Source organism: Caretta caretta, chromosome 7 (assembly GCF_965140235.1).
Source record: "Caretta caretta isolate rCarCar2 chromosome 7, rCarCar1.hap1, whole genome shotgun sequence".
Classification (NCBI taxonomy): domain Eukaryota; kingdom Metazoa; phylum Chordata; order Testudines; family Cheloniidae; genus Caretta; species Caretta caretta.
Window position 1 is genome coordinate 76299546 of NC_134212.1, and position 14130 is coordinate 76313675.

Consider the following 14130-nt stretch of genomic DNA (forward strand, 5'->3'; position numbering starts at 1 on the left):
TGTTCGGTCTGGACAAGATGATCTCGGTTTGCAATGAGCTTCCTCTGAAAAAACTCTAGGAAAAAAACTTTGCTTTCAGCCATTGTGACTCTTTAAGATCATTTATTTCAAATTGTAATTAAAATGCTCATAAAATGTAACTTGAAAAACATTAAGCCAAATTATCCCACCTAGATCCAAATAAGAATCTTCCGCCTGCCTTAAATAAATCAGAAACCAAGATTTATTTAAACGTGTTTTTCTCATAATTTCAGACATCAAATATCAAGTATGCTGCACTATCTGCCTCATCACTAGGAGAAAATGTGTTGAGCACAAACCACAGTGATTCATCAAGGCAGACAAATAGTCATAGCACCTCAGAACAAGTGACCACCAAGTCAAATACAGCGGAAGGTAAGTTTTAGCATTTGACCTGTGTTCTTCTGGCTAGTAATGGTATTAGTTTGACAGTGTTTGTGCATTTTAGAGACAAATTGTGAAAGGTAAGATTAATTTTTGAGCCAGCATTTTATTCTCAGCCACATTGGAGAAAAGCATGCCCCCTCCCCAAATACATGTTGTCCAATGGATTACGTATTGTCTGCACATAATAGTTGCACCACTTTAACTATACTGGTAGTTAAAGCTAGTGTGGATGCAGCTAGACTGGTATAAATTGGCTTACACCATATATAGTTTATTCCCATGTGGGAAGGGGAGTAAGCTCTGTCAGTGTAAGCACATTTGTAGTCGTATAAGTGCATCCATACACAGATATAACCATAGCAGTTAAAAACTCACCCCCTTAACCTACATATTTCTACCATTACTAAAACTGTTCCGTAGACTAGGCCTAACAGACATTGAATCATGGAACTTTTTGTGTGTGAGGGTCTGGTGAAACCTCATTTGAAATGCTGCATACGATTCCAGTCAAGCCTGTTCAAGAAGGATAAGTTCAGACTGGAACACGTGCAGGGCTACTGGGATGATCGGGGAGTGGAGAGCCTACCTTAAGAGAGGAGAATAAAAGAGCTTGTCTTGTTTAGCCTAGCAAAACAAAGGCTGGCAGGGGATATGACTTCCCTTTCAAATACTTCAAGAGGGCAACATTAGGAAGGGAGAATAGCTATTTCAGCTAATGGAAAATATTGGCACAAGAATAAATATGTATAAACTGGCCATAAATAAATTTAGGCTAGAAATTAAAAAGTTTCTAACCATCAGTGGAGTGAGGTTCGGGAACAGAATTCCAATAGCAGTAGGGGGGTGAACAACCTAATTAGTGTTAAGGTAGAGTTTGATAAATTCATGACAAGGATTATAGGGCAGGGTTTCTTGTGATAGTGGTGGGGGACAGAGACTGGATTTGATGACCCAAGAGATCCTGGCCAGTTGGCTGTTCCTGTTTCAGTGATTTAATTGATTAATTTAGTAAGAACTAAAGAACTAAATTAATTTAGTAACTTTCCATTTAAAAAAAAAATCCACTCTTTAAAAAAAAGCTATTAAACAAGATTGTGGTGACAGGCTACATTTCTCTCCAGTGAATACTGAGGTCACGCAAAGCTAATCTGTTCTCTTTTGTTAGGTTCATGGTCATCCTAATAATGACTTGACTTAAAATGTATATACACCAGTAAAAAAGAAAAATATTTGAGTAGTGAGAATTTAAACCCAAGATATTTGTGTGTTGTTCATAACAAAAGCAGTACTAGTTTCCAGTGGAGAAATTTTCAACTTGACATTTGGGCTAAGATTTTAAATAGTAACTGGTGATTTTTGGGTGCCTCAATTTTTGATTGCCCAGCTCAAAATACCTTAAAAGCTTCTGGATTTTTAGAAAGTGGTGAGTATCCAGCTTCTGAAAATCATTCCCCTTAAGGTGTTTCAGACTGGTCCCAGAAACTGAAGTCATCCAAAATCACTAGTGACTTTCAACCTTAGGTAACTGGAAAAGATATCCCGTAGTTTTATAGTACACATACTATGTGAATGTATGCTCCTAATTCTTTATGCATATATGAAGTATAGTTGTGTGCTTTCTAACTTTGAGAACGTTAGTACATCTTTAAATGCTAGCCCTTTATATGCCTTTACATGTGAAATAGTTTTAATTCTATGCAAATTATTGCTACTGATTTTCTAAATATACTGTACAGCAATGGTATTGGTATATGAAAGGGTTTTATTTTACAGCTCTTTTTTCTTGGTCTTGTAGGCTGCAATGATGCTTTTGTAGAAGTGGGCATGCCAAGAAGTCCATCACATTCAGCAAATGCCAGTGATCTGAAGCAAATGATGAGTTCTTCCAAACAGTCCTGTACTAAGAGGCAAACAGTAGAATTACTGCAAGGAACCAAAAACTCTCACTTACAGTATGTTACATTCACGAGTATAGAATCATAGAATTTAGAGATGGACTATAATATTTAGCATGTTCTTTGGGGTGAGATGCATGGTTCATTCATTGATGAATATTGGAGAATTGGTTTAAATCAGATTAATTTTTAACTATATTTAATTTAATAAACTATTTGTTTTATAACAGTCCCTTTAAGTTGTTAATATTGTAAACATTTTTGACATCTAAGAATTCCTCCCTCTCCATCTGCCTACCAGAAGTCCTTGCTTTCTTGAAGACTGGCTTCTCTGAGGAGCTTTTTGTACATTTAGTTCTGTAATATTTTGTGTGTGTTTTGTAATACCAATAGATTTTCATAGCTGACTTTAATTTGCTGTGACAAATACAGTGCTTGAGATTTGTTTTCTTAGTGAAAAATAATCGTCAGGAAATACTGTTACATTTTCAAAGCTTGAATAAAGACAAAGTTTAAAAACAGAAAATTAACAATGGAAAAAACCTTTTGAATAATTTTTCCAGTGCAGGAATATTCCTTAGTACCCGTATATTGTTTAGTGTTTTCTCCAGTGTATTTTTAAATTACTTAAATGGGTTTTCAAACACTTCTCTTTAGAATCTAGTCATAATAGACTTCACAGTTAGGAAATAATTAGGGCTGCCGATTAATCGCAGTTAACTCACGCAATTGACTCAAAAAAATTAATCGCACTGTTAAACAATAGAATACCAATAGAAATTTATTAAATATTTTTGGATGTTTTTCTGCTTTTCAAATTATATCAATTTCAATTACAACACAGAATATAAAGTATACAGTGCTCATTTTGTATTATTTTTATTACAAATATTTGCACTGTAAAAATGATAAACAAAATAAATAGTATTTTTCAGTTCACCTCATAGAAGTACTGTAGTGCAATCTCTTTATCGTGAAAGTGCAACTTACAAATGTAGGTGGGTATTTTTTTGTTACATCACTGCACTCAAAAACAAAGCAATGTAAAACTTTTTTGCAGTGCTACTCAAAATGGTGGTCCGCGGACTGGTGCCAGTCCGCGAGCCATTGGCTGCCGGTCTGCCCGCCCATTGGGGAAAAAAAATTGCTGATCCCCCACATCAGATAGCTTGAGAAGCACTGCTTTAGAGCCTACAAGTCCACTCAGTCCAACTTCTTTTTCAACCACTCGGTAAGAGAAACAAGTTTGTTTAAATTTATGGGAGATAATGCTGCCCACTTCTTAATTACAATGTCACCTGAAAGTGAGAACAGGTGTTCACATGGACATGTTGTAGCTGGCATTGCAAGATATTTACATGTCCAATGCATTAAAGATTTTTTGCCTCTTCATGCTTCAGCCATTGTTCCAGAGGACATGCTTCCATTCTGATGACACTCGTTAAAAAAATAATGCATTAATAAAATTTGTGACTGAACTCCTCAGGGGAGAATTGTATGTCTCCTGTGTTTTACCTGCATTCTGCCATATATTTCCTGTTATAACAGTCTCGGATGATGACCCAGCACATGTTGTTCATTTTAAGAACACTTTCACTGTAAATTTGACAAAATGCAAAACAGATACCAGTGTGAAATTTCTAAAGATAGCTAGAGCACTCAACCCAAGATTTAAGAATCTGAAGTGCTTTTCAAAATCTGAGATGGGTGAGGTGTGGAGCATGCTTTCAGAAGTCTTAAAAGAGCAACACTCTGGTGCGGAAACTACAAAACCCAAACCACCGAAAAAGAAAATCAACCTTCTGCTGGTGGCATCTGATTCAGATGATGAAAATGAACATGTGTCAGTCCATACTGCTTTAGATAGTTATCGAGCAGAACCTGTCATCAGCATGGATGCATTTCTTCTGGAATGGTGGTTGAAGCATCAAGGGATATATGAATCTTTAGCGCATCTGGCATGTAAATATTTTGCGATACCAGCTATAACAGTGCCATGCAAGTGCCCTTTCTCCATTTTAGGTGACATTGTAAACAAGAAGCAGGCAGCATTATCTCCTGCTAATTGTAACCAAAGTTGTTAGTCTGTGAGATTGGCTGAACAAGAAGTAGGACTGATTGGACTTGTATGCTCTAAAGTTTTACATTGTTTTATTTTTTTAATGCAGGCGTTTTTGTACATAATTCTACATTTGTAAGTTCAACTTTCCTGATAAAGAGATTGCACTACAGTACTTGTATAAGGTGAATTGAAAAATACTATTTTGTTTTTTACAGTGCAAATATTTGTAATAAAAATAAATATGAAGTGAGCACTGTACACTTCATATTCTGTATTGTAATTGAAATCAATATATTTTGACAATGTAGAAAACATCCAAAAATATTTAAGTAAATGATATCTATTATTGTTTAACAGTGCAATTCATTGTGATAAATTTTTTAAATCACTTGAGAGCCCTCGAAATAATTCCCTCATTCAGCCTAAATTTTAATTTTCTCAGCTTATTTATTTTGATTTATAATGATAGTTGCCTCCACCCAGTAGTCTCAGTATATATATCTCATTCTAGTTACACAGCTTTGGAACTTCCTGGACAATTCCTGCTGATCAAATTCAAGTATCTAGTCTTACTAATTTTAAATATAAATGTTTGTTTGTTTTAGTATTCAGAAGCCAGGCAGTCTATCTGGGGTACTTTTCTTATTAGGCATTCTTTAGAAATCTAAAGTACAATTGCTTTTCTGTTCCTCAAAGTAAGCGGAAGACTATAGCTGAAGTTTGTAGAGAAAAGTTGATAATACCAGATGCTTTTGTAAGTAAGTGGGACTGAAGTTATAAAGAGGTGGTTTTCCCTTGCCTTGCTTCTGATCACAATTCACTTTATTGACCATAAGCTGCAAGGCATTTCGGTTTTCTAGGGAGAAGGGGGAACTTGGAGCATTTTCTAAAGCTTCACTTGAAACTCTCTCTTTTTGGCAATTCAGGGAATTTCAAGTTTAATTTTGATTCTACTGAGGGTAAATTAGATCAACAAAAATATCTGAATTGGAGAAAAAATGGAATCTGCTGGGGAAACTATTAATGAAATCCCAGAAAAACATGTAGCCATGGAAAATAAAGAAGTGAGCGTGAAGACACATTATCTTTAGTTAACACAGCAACACGTGTGTCTGAAAAGAACAGTTGATGCCTTAGAAAATGTTTCTTAAAAATGTAATGTTTGTGTACTGCTTTTTCTTCAGATTTACTCTCAACTTTCTAGCGAGAGTAGTTCATTTATTCATTGCACTGAATGCTCATTGTTTAAAACAAAGAGTAGTGATTGAAACCATTACAGATAATTCTGAAGAACAACTGCCTTTACTTTTCCAGCACCACAGAGAGATTGCTTTCTGATTCTGAGCTGAGTGCTTCTGAAAGTCCCATTGCCGATAAAAAAGCTCCTGGTAGTGAACGAGCAGCGGAGAGGGCAGCAGCTGCCCAACAGAATTCTGAAAGAGTGCGCCTTGTTCCACAGTCATCATATGTAAATATGCAGGTACCTATTGATACACCCAAATCTAATGCATTGTTACCATTGATAAATGTCCAATGCAATGAAGTGACTGGCTTTCCTGGCTACATGACTTTGTCAATGTTTGGATTGTAGACAAAAGCATTGAACAGTGTTACCCCCTTCAATTTCCTCCCACAGCATGGTGCATTTTCAAACTGATAATGTAAAGCAAAAATATGAGCTTACATCTAATGTTAGATAAAGACAAATTAAACTGTATCTAGGAATATGAGAAGAGGCAGAAGTTGAAGTTATCTTTCTTCTCTCCAACCCTTCTCTCAGTTCTTTTAGGCTGAATCCAGTTACCAGTTGATTATAAGAGGCATTGCCTGATAATAGCAAAAAACTGTATTTGTATAAAATGTTCTTTAGACTTTCTTTGTGGAGGTTTCTAGGCTTTTTTGGCTGTGTGTGTGGATTTTAGATATTTTGTGACATGATTTGATGGAGAGAATTATGCAATCAAATACATTTGTGACTTTTATAGAACTTTCCTATCTAATTGGATTTATCCAATCACATTCTTGTATATGCACTCCAAAGGAAGTATTAGAGAGCAACAAAACCTGCTATTCAAACACAAAAATCTCCTGAACATTCTTCTAAAAATTCTGATGAAAGAAAAGAATAAATGTAATACAAATATAAGCAGGGAATAAACTTAATTTCATAGAAATGTAGGTCTGGAAGAGACATGAAGAGGAGGTCATCTAGTACATATCCCTTGCTGAGTAAGAATTAAGTATATGTATACCATCTCTACAGATGCTTGTCTAACCTGTTCTTTAAAACATCCAGTTACAGGGATTGTACAACCTCACAAGATAATCTGTTCCAATAATTAATTATCTTGACAGTTAGAAAGATTTTCCTAATATCTAAGCTAAATCTCTCTTGTTCGCTGTGTGTGTGTGTGTGTGTGTGTGTGGACACACATGTAAAAATGTTATGGCTTTGAGAAGAGACATGTTGTTCATAGAAATGCTACTTGAGACTTTTCATAAGACATGTCAACATGCATTTGTTTCTTTATGTCTGTTAGTGAAGTCCTGCCTGTGGCTTTTGTCTAAACAGGGTCATTGTACATGTGTTTTGTCTACACAGGGTCACCAGCAGAGCTATATTGGTATAATTATACTGTTATAGTTATGCTCATGTAACTCCCTGTGTGGACACCCTTATTCCAGAATAAGAGTGCCTTTTTCCAGTTTAGTTTATTTCACTTTGAAAGTGGTATAAGGCAAAATGGAAAATATATGGAAATTATACCAGAATAATTGTGTCCGCACAGGGGTTATACTGGCATAAAGTTAGCAGTATCGTCATACCAGTATAGTTCTTCTGGTAAATTTCTCTCTATAGATGAGCCCTTTACATAGGCCTCTGTGGCAAATAGATAGTCAATCACTGGTTGAGATTCAAAGCGTTCACCTTTACCATGACCAAAGTTCTAGTCTTCCAAGGGGAAAAAATATCTTTGGATCATTCCAAAGCCCTGCACAACATCAGATATCCCCTTACTGATCAGACTCTGCAAAATAATGCCTTTTGTAATGCATATTTGTGTGAACAGATTTACTGCTCTGTAATGGAAAGAACAAGTGTAATTTACTAAAGAATTAGCATCCAAAAATTAGAAACATTATTATTACTCTTATTATAATGAGCAGTATAATGACATGTTTTCCTGTACTACATCAAGATATTTATCTGAATAAGAGAATTTAAAATGAAGATGGAAAAGAATCTAATCTGCAAAGGGTATAGTCCAGAGACCTTTGTGCAGAAAATTACTACTTAGTGTACTTGTTTAATTATTGTTTTCCTATTATAATTCTGACTTGTTTCCTCTAGAGTTTTAAATACTTCGTCAACAGACAATTCAAAAAAAAATCTCAAGTAATGCCTTGTAAAAACGCTACCTATGCAGACTTCACATACTGCTACAACTCACATGAAAGTGGGAGAGAATAATTTACAGTACTAATTAGCTAGTTTTGAATGAATGTTTTATGTATGTCAGGCTTTCATTGGACTACTGTTACATTATTGTGCGGTGCTTAACGTTCTTCCTAGATGAATTCATGGACCATGATCAGAATATTTATTTTTAGAAAGAGCTGTGCACAGGAATGACATTTACTTAGAGCAGTAATTAAGACATTTTGTGTCTCTTTAATTTTTAGGCATTTGACTATGAACAAAAGAAGCTATTAGCAACCAAAGGTATGCGAAGATACAGTGACTTCTAACATGCATCTATTTGTCAGTACACTGGTCAAATGATTTTTCTAAGGTTCAGTTTTGCAGTTTTTATATGTTTTTAGCTAAAATGAAAAGTTCGTAAGTACAATGAACTCAATGTATTTCTGTCAAATGTATTTTGTGGATATTTTGATTCTAGTTTATAGAATATTATTAGTACAAATTCAGAAGTTATATGGTAGTTACATTATTAGTAGTTTATAGACTGCTAGTAACACTATAGATCTGAAACCTTCTGGTATTTGTAATAACCTTGGGGATAAATTAGTATCAGACTAATTTTAACAAGCACATTGCAACTCATTTGGAAAATGGTTGCTTTTTTCTTTAAACATCATGGACCTGATTCTCTTCACTTCCTTCTGCACAGTGTTTACTACTCTCTAGCTTCAATAGACTTACTGCTGTCTTACAGTGGTTTAAGAAAGGGTGGGAATCAGGCCCCACTGGGGATCTGAGATGCTGAGAATGTACTGTTCTGTGGGTTAATGTGATCCATTTGTGTCCAGAATGTCAGTATTTGGCCTGAAAGATGCATTTATCTGTCAATGCACTGAGCTTAATGCTTATAAATGTCTTTTTCTTCATATTTTTTAAGCTATGTTAAAGAAGCCTGTTGTAACAGAAGTGAGAACTCCAACAAATACATGGAGTGGCCTAGGATTCTCCAAATCTATGCCTGCAGAAACAATCAAGGAACTAAGAAGAGCTAATCATGTATCATACAAGCCGTCTATGACCACTACGTATGAAGTATGTAAAATTACAGAACATTTTAAATATGTTTTCAGTAAATTGCATAGGCATTTCTTAAACTTCAATGTTTATATGTTTGTAAAAGGCAATCTTGTAAATAAGATTCTTAACAGCATTAGTGCTTGAAGATACCGCATAATCTCTTCTAGCAAAAAGCTCCTTGTATCTGGGAATGCTGGGAATATCAAGTCCATCCATAGAATAATGGGAATTCCATTGTTAATCTTCAGTTTTTAAAAAAATCTGTTCCCAACAATTGCTCTTGTGGAACAAATTAAGAACAACACAGGAGTGGGATGATTTGGTTCAATGCATCAGAAAAGGGAAGCAGTATCTTACACCACTCGTTGAAATCTAGCCTAGGTTGGTTGCTATGTTTCATGAGGAAAAAAACAAAACATTCCTTTAGTATGAAAGTAAACTGTAATATAGCTTGCTGCGGGTCAGTAGAGTGACGTTTGTGAGTACAGGGGGTGCAGTTCAAACTTCCTTTTGTCCCTGGGAGTTGCTGCACTGGGATTCACTCCTGTGCAAGGAGAGTGGCACCTCATCCCTTAGGGACTCTGCTGGGAAAGAGCAGCTGTAAACTTCACAGAGGGCTTACTAGAAGCCTAAAGTCAGAGAAGGCCCTGTCCTCTGCTTAAACTCCATTATTTGTAGTAATTCTGACATTGTTTTCCATTGCATTATGCTGTTGTAACCCTGTCCAGACCTACCAAAGCCTACCTCTTCTTTATTTCCACCCTCATTCATGTTGTCTAAATTCTAGGTAGGTGGGCTCCTTGGGCAGAGACTTTGACTGACCTGGGAGGCACCCTCCCATACTACTTTGGGTGCAGTACACATATTAAACCACAATAAAGGTGTGGCATGGAGCTTCCCCTTTGGCATGCATAAAGTTAACATATGTCTTTCAGATATATGTGGTAGGTTTGCAGTATTGAATGTGTAAGCCAGAAACACAGAAGAAGAAAAATGTAAAGCAAAACTCAGTGCCAATTTTCTGATAAAATATACTGCTAACGTTACTTCTCAGCTATCCGACTGATTTGTCTTTGTATATTTGTTAAGCTGTTTCCCATTTTCTCCAAACCATTATACGCTCACTGTTTCTACAAGTTTATTAGCAGACACATTATTCCAGAAGAAAAAGGTTTTGGGCCTTAGTCACTTGGAGTCTGACCAGGCACAAACCACATCCTCAGCTCTTTCAACTGCTAAACTCTTATTTTTACAATGACTCCAGTTCCCATTTTGGTATGTGCTGTTATGCAAACATCTGGGGAAAATAAAAATCCTACATCTCTTGTAATATATTCCCTGCTTCCCTTTGGCAGTTTTCAAGACTTTGTTATTCATATCAGAAAGCACTGCTGGTCACTTTACCCCTTACATTTTCATTCTTGATGTGGCCCAGAAGGGATATGCTGAAGAACTGCTCTTCAGTAAATAGCAATTGTCTTGATATCCAGTGCTAACGTTTGGGAAATCTATTTGCAAACTAAGCTCACTGGACACATTTGTTTCTCCCTGTGATATTTTACTTTGTGTTTTATTTCCCAGCATTGCTAGCTCACATTTTATTGTATCACAACTTGTAATCGCCACCTTGGTCAGACATATTGTAGATAGTCCTTTATTTTCTTTTAAAACAGACTTGGATTCTGTGCCTTCTTTCACTCCATATTCACCACACTGTCCACCAACCTAATTTGTCCACCTGGAAAATAGTTCTTTTCTTTCCAGTGATGGCAGTTACCCTCTGTCATTTAAAATGTATTAAGGAACAGCTCTATTAAACTCCTGCGATCCTTCCTACTGTTTGTTAGAAAGGGTTGGTGAAGCTGGTGGAAATAAGCAAAATAGTGCTAGTTTGGAAGGCTTACAGGAGTGAGACTGCACAATAGTAACTTGTCACATGTACTCTTTGCTTTGGTCTTGTTCTCATCTACAGTTCCAATTAACTCATTCACTCATCACACTCTTTATTGTCTGAGAAGCTCTATAAAAGATAAACTCAAGAGAGAAGGTTTCATCTGGAGCTTTGTGGAAATGTATCCTTTTCCCCAGTCAGGCTTCACCCCATGCATAGTTCATGTATACTCTGGCTACTGTAAAACAAAACAAACACAAAAACGTCAGCCTTTACCAGCCCTTATACCATCCAATTCCAGATACTGTAACAGGAATTAACTGCAGCATCTCAGATTCTACTGTCTGGTTAATGTTGGTTTCAGAGTAACAGCCGTGTTAGTCTGTATCCGCAAAAAGAACAGGAGGACTTGTGGCACCTTAGAGACTAACACATTTATTTGAGCATAAGCTTTATTGGCCTGCAGCTCACTTCATCGGATGCAATCTCCCCACTGTATTTTCCACTGAATGCATCCGATGAAGTGAGCTGTAGCTCACGAAAGCTTATGCTCAAATAAATGTGTTAGTCTCTAAGGTGCCACAAGTACTCCTTTTCTTTTTGTGGTTAATGTTGGTAATTTCTGACTTATTATTGTAAACCATCAAATTTAATGTATAGACTGCAATTAGTACTGAGGTAATGTGGGCTACTTGTATGTTACTTCGAGATGCTAGGTAGATAGCTGTGTGAGAGGAAGAGACCCTAGAAAAATTTTTGTGACAAAAGGTTAAGAATTTAGAGCATTTTGATATGAAGCTAGTGTTTTTTAAAAAGTAACTTCTGCTTAAACTTATTACAAAAACAGCAGTTCTGTCTAAATGCATAAATTGTAATAATTAGTTGGTTCATATTTAACTGCAGGCAGCATATTTAAAATTGTTGAAAAGCTGTTGTGTTTAACTGGGCTGCTTCAGAGAAACACACTGCAATTTGACAGTTAAACACCTCTGTTTCTGCAGTAATTTTCCTTGTGGTCTCTTGCAGGGTTCATCAATGTCTCTCTCACGTTCCAGCAGTCGGGAACATTTGGGAAGTGGTAGTGAATCTGATAACTGGAGAGATCGTAATGGTATCGGTCCCTCAGCTCATAGTGAATTTGTCTCGTCAATTGGCAGCCCCAAGCGGAAACAAAACAAATCAAGTAAGTAATATCTTGTCAATGCATTTCATCAGGGAATATAATCATGGGATTTGGGAGATTAAATTTTGATTTAATTCTGGGGTCCTGAATTTTTAAAACTAATGTTAAGTATTTACCTTAAGGAATTGAAAATACTTAATTGTGTTAAAAAAAATTTTTATGTTTGAAAAAGTACAAAGTAAATAAAAATGTAAAAAAAAAAAAAGCAATTCAAATGTAAAACGTTGAAGGTAAATAATACAGTATAGCCACTTTTTTTTTAAGCGCCTTGCTATCTTCTTTTCTGTGAAAGTTTCTGTGAAAACAGAGTTTAAAAGAGCTCATCCTTGGACGCTCATGATTCTGCTGTGTTATCCAGATACTGCAAAATACTAGCTGAATCTGATGGAGGCTTCCTGACAAAAGTTATGACTTCTTCCAGCTGCCATCCTTTGATGAATTTTAAGGCATAATTACATTGATTTTTAAGTAGGGCCACCAATACATTTGGTAGGGCCTGGCAGGTTACACTGGCCACCTGTTTCCTTGGATCCAGCCTGCAAATCTTAAAGATTTTTTTTAAACAGATTTTAAACCAGTTTTCTATGAAAATTGTTTTACACCCAAAAGCAGTTTGCAACTAGTCTCAGTCTTTTATGAATAGATTGATCTTTTTTTTTTTTTTGCCGGGAGAGAGGAAGGGGTGGAGCAAGAAAGTGAAGAATGGGAGATTTAGATTTATAATAGGTTTCATTAGTGTTTCGAGGTGGGGTTGATGAGGACAGAAATATTCTACTGTTCTTTGTTTTAACTATTTTTGTATTATGGTTTTTCTTAATCAGTGCTAAAAAGCCTAAATCCCAGATACATTCAGTAAGAATTGCACGTTTTTAGAAAAAATAGTTTAACTTAAAGAAGGAAATGTTGTTGCTCTTTCCTAGCATTTTTAATCATTGACATGGTATTAACGCAGTGATGAATTACTGCATATGGTATTTCTACAGTGAACATAATAAAAATAAGCTTAATAGCTTATCTTCAGTTTCAAGTCCCCGTAGTGTCTTGAAGTCAGTTGTTTACACAGGGAGGTCCTAGTGTAATCAAAATTATAAAATAAATGCATTTTAATCCTTTCTTAAACTTTAATAAGACAGTAGCCTTTAAAGTCTAAAAGCTGCTCAGTCCATAGAAGCAGTAGCTTCTTTCTCAGAGCCTAAAACATCTGCAAAAATGTACTTCTTTTTGTTTTGATTAAAAAAAATAACCTTTCTTCCCCACACTTGGCTGATAAGCCTTTTATGGTCAATATGTGACAAAAAGGGTACAATAACTGTGTGTCCTAGATTGTGCTGTTTGAGATCTACAAACTTGAAATGTAATTTTAATCCTTCACTTTTACTAATAGAATTGAAGAATTTTGACACATTGTACAAATCTTCTTCAAAAACTTGGGCCTATCCAGTAAAATTATCTAAGGTTCCAAGGTTTACCTTATCTACTGAACCGTTAATGTATTTTAGAAAAGAGAACAACGAATCACTGAGCGCTAAAGCGTTCTACTTTTTATAGCCAGGTAAGTCCTCAGGAGGCAGCAGCCAGTCTAGCTGAGGGAGTCATTTAATCTCACTCTCCTCACTCTAACATCAGTCCTGAGGGCAGGGCCTGTGGCCTCCGGAGATAACAGCTCAGTGAAATTAATGGCATATAAAAATAACTATGGTAATGCAAGGGGATGTGATTGCACACTTTGCTTGTGAGCTATACTACTATGTGCTACAGTGTGCACCATATGGCTCCAGCTCCTTTGTTACAGGCAACACTGGTACTAATGGACCTTGTTTTCAATTGTTTATAACTTTGCCAAATTTAAATTGTTCAGGCTGAAATTCTCCATGCCAGGTGTTTGCCTCAGGAGCTGTGGGAAGTGAGAGACTAAAAGAGGTAGGAGCATAGGGGATGAATAGAGGCAGGAGCCAAGTTGGTGCAAAGAAGGGGATAGAACCTGTAAGCAGAGACAGGATAGTGGGGGCCATGGACGCAAGCAGTAGGTATAAGAGTATAAGGTATAAGAGCAGAAGGTATAAGGTATAAGAGCAGAAGAGAACCAGGAAGGTACTGCAGGGCCTGGGCAGAAGGATCTGTAATTACTAACATATTCCCTACAGAACTTACAACTGAACACAGGATTCTTGAGTCTCATCATTCCTCTGC

General features: G+C 36.2%; 1 protein-coding gene across 1 annotated transcript in view; it reads left to right on the forward strand.

Moving 5' to 3' along the window:
- Window positions 1-14130, forward strand: part of BICC1 (BicC family RNA binding protein 1) — a 246379-nt gene that overhangs the window by 223096 nt on the left and 9153 nt on the right. Inside the window, exons 13-18 of the mRNA XM_048856281.2 lie at window positions 255-396; window positions 2204-2360; window positions 5680-5845; window positions 8050-8089; window positions 8727-8881; window positions 11784-11940. Of these exons, the coding sequence (XP_048712238.1) occupies window positions 255-396; window positions 2204-2360; window positions 5680-5845; window positions 8050-8089; window positions 8727-8881; window positions 11784-11940 (817 nt within the window). The remainder of the gene's footprint in view (window positions 1-254; window positions 397-2203; window positions 2361-5679; window positions 5846-8049; window positions 8090-8726; window positions 8882-11783; window positions 11941-14130) is intronic.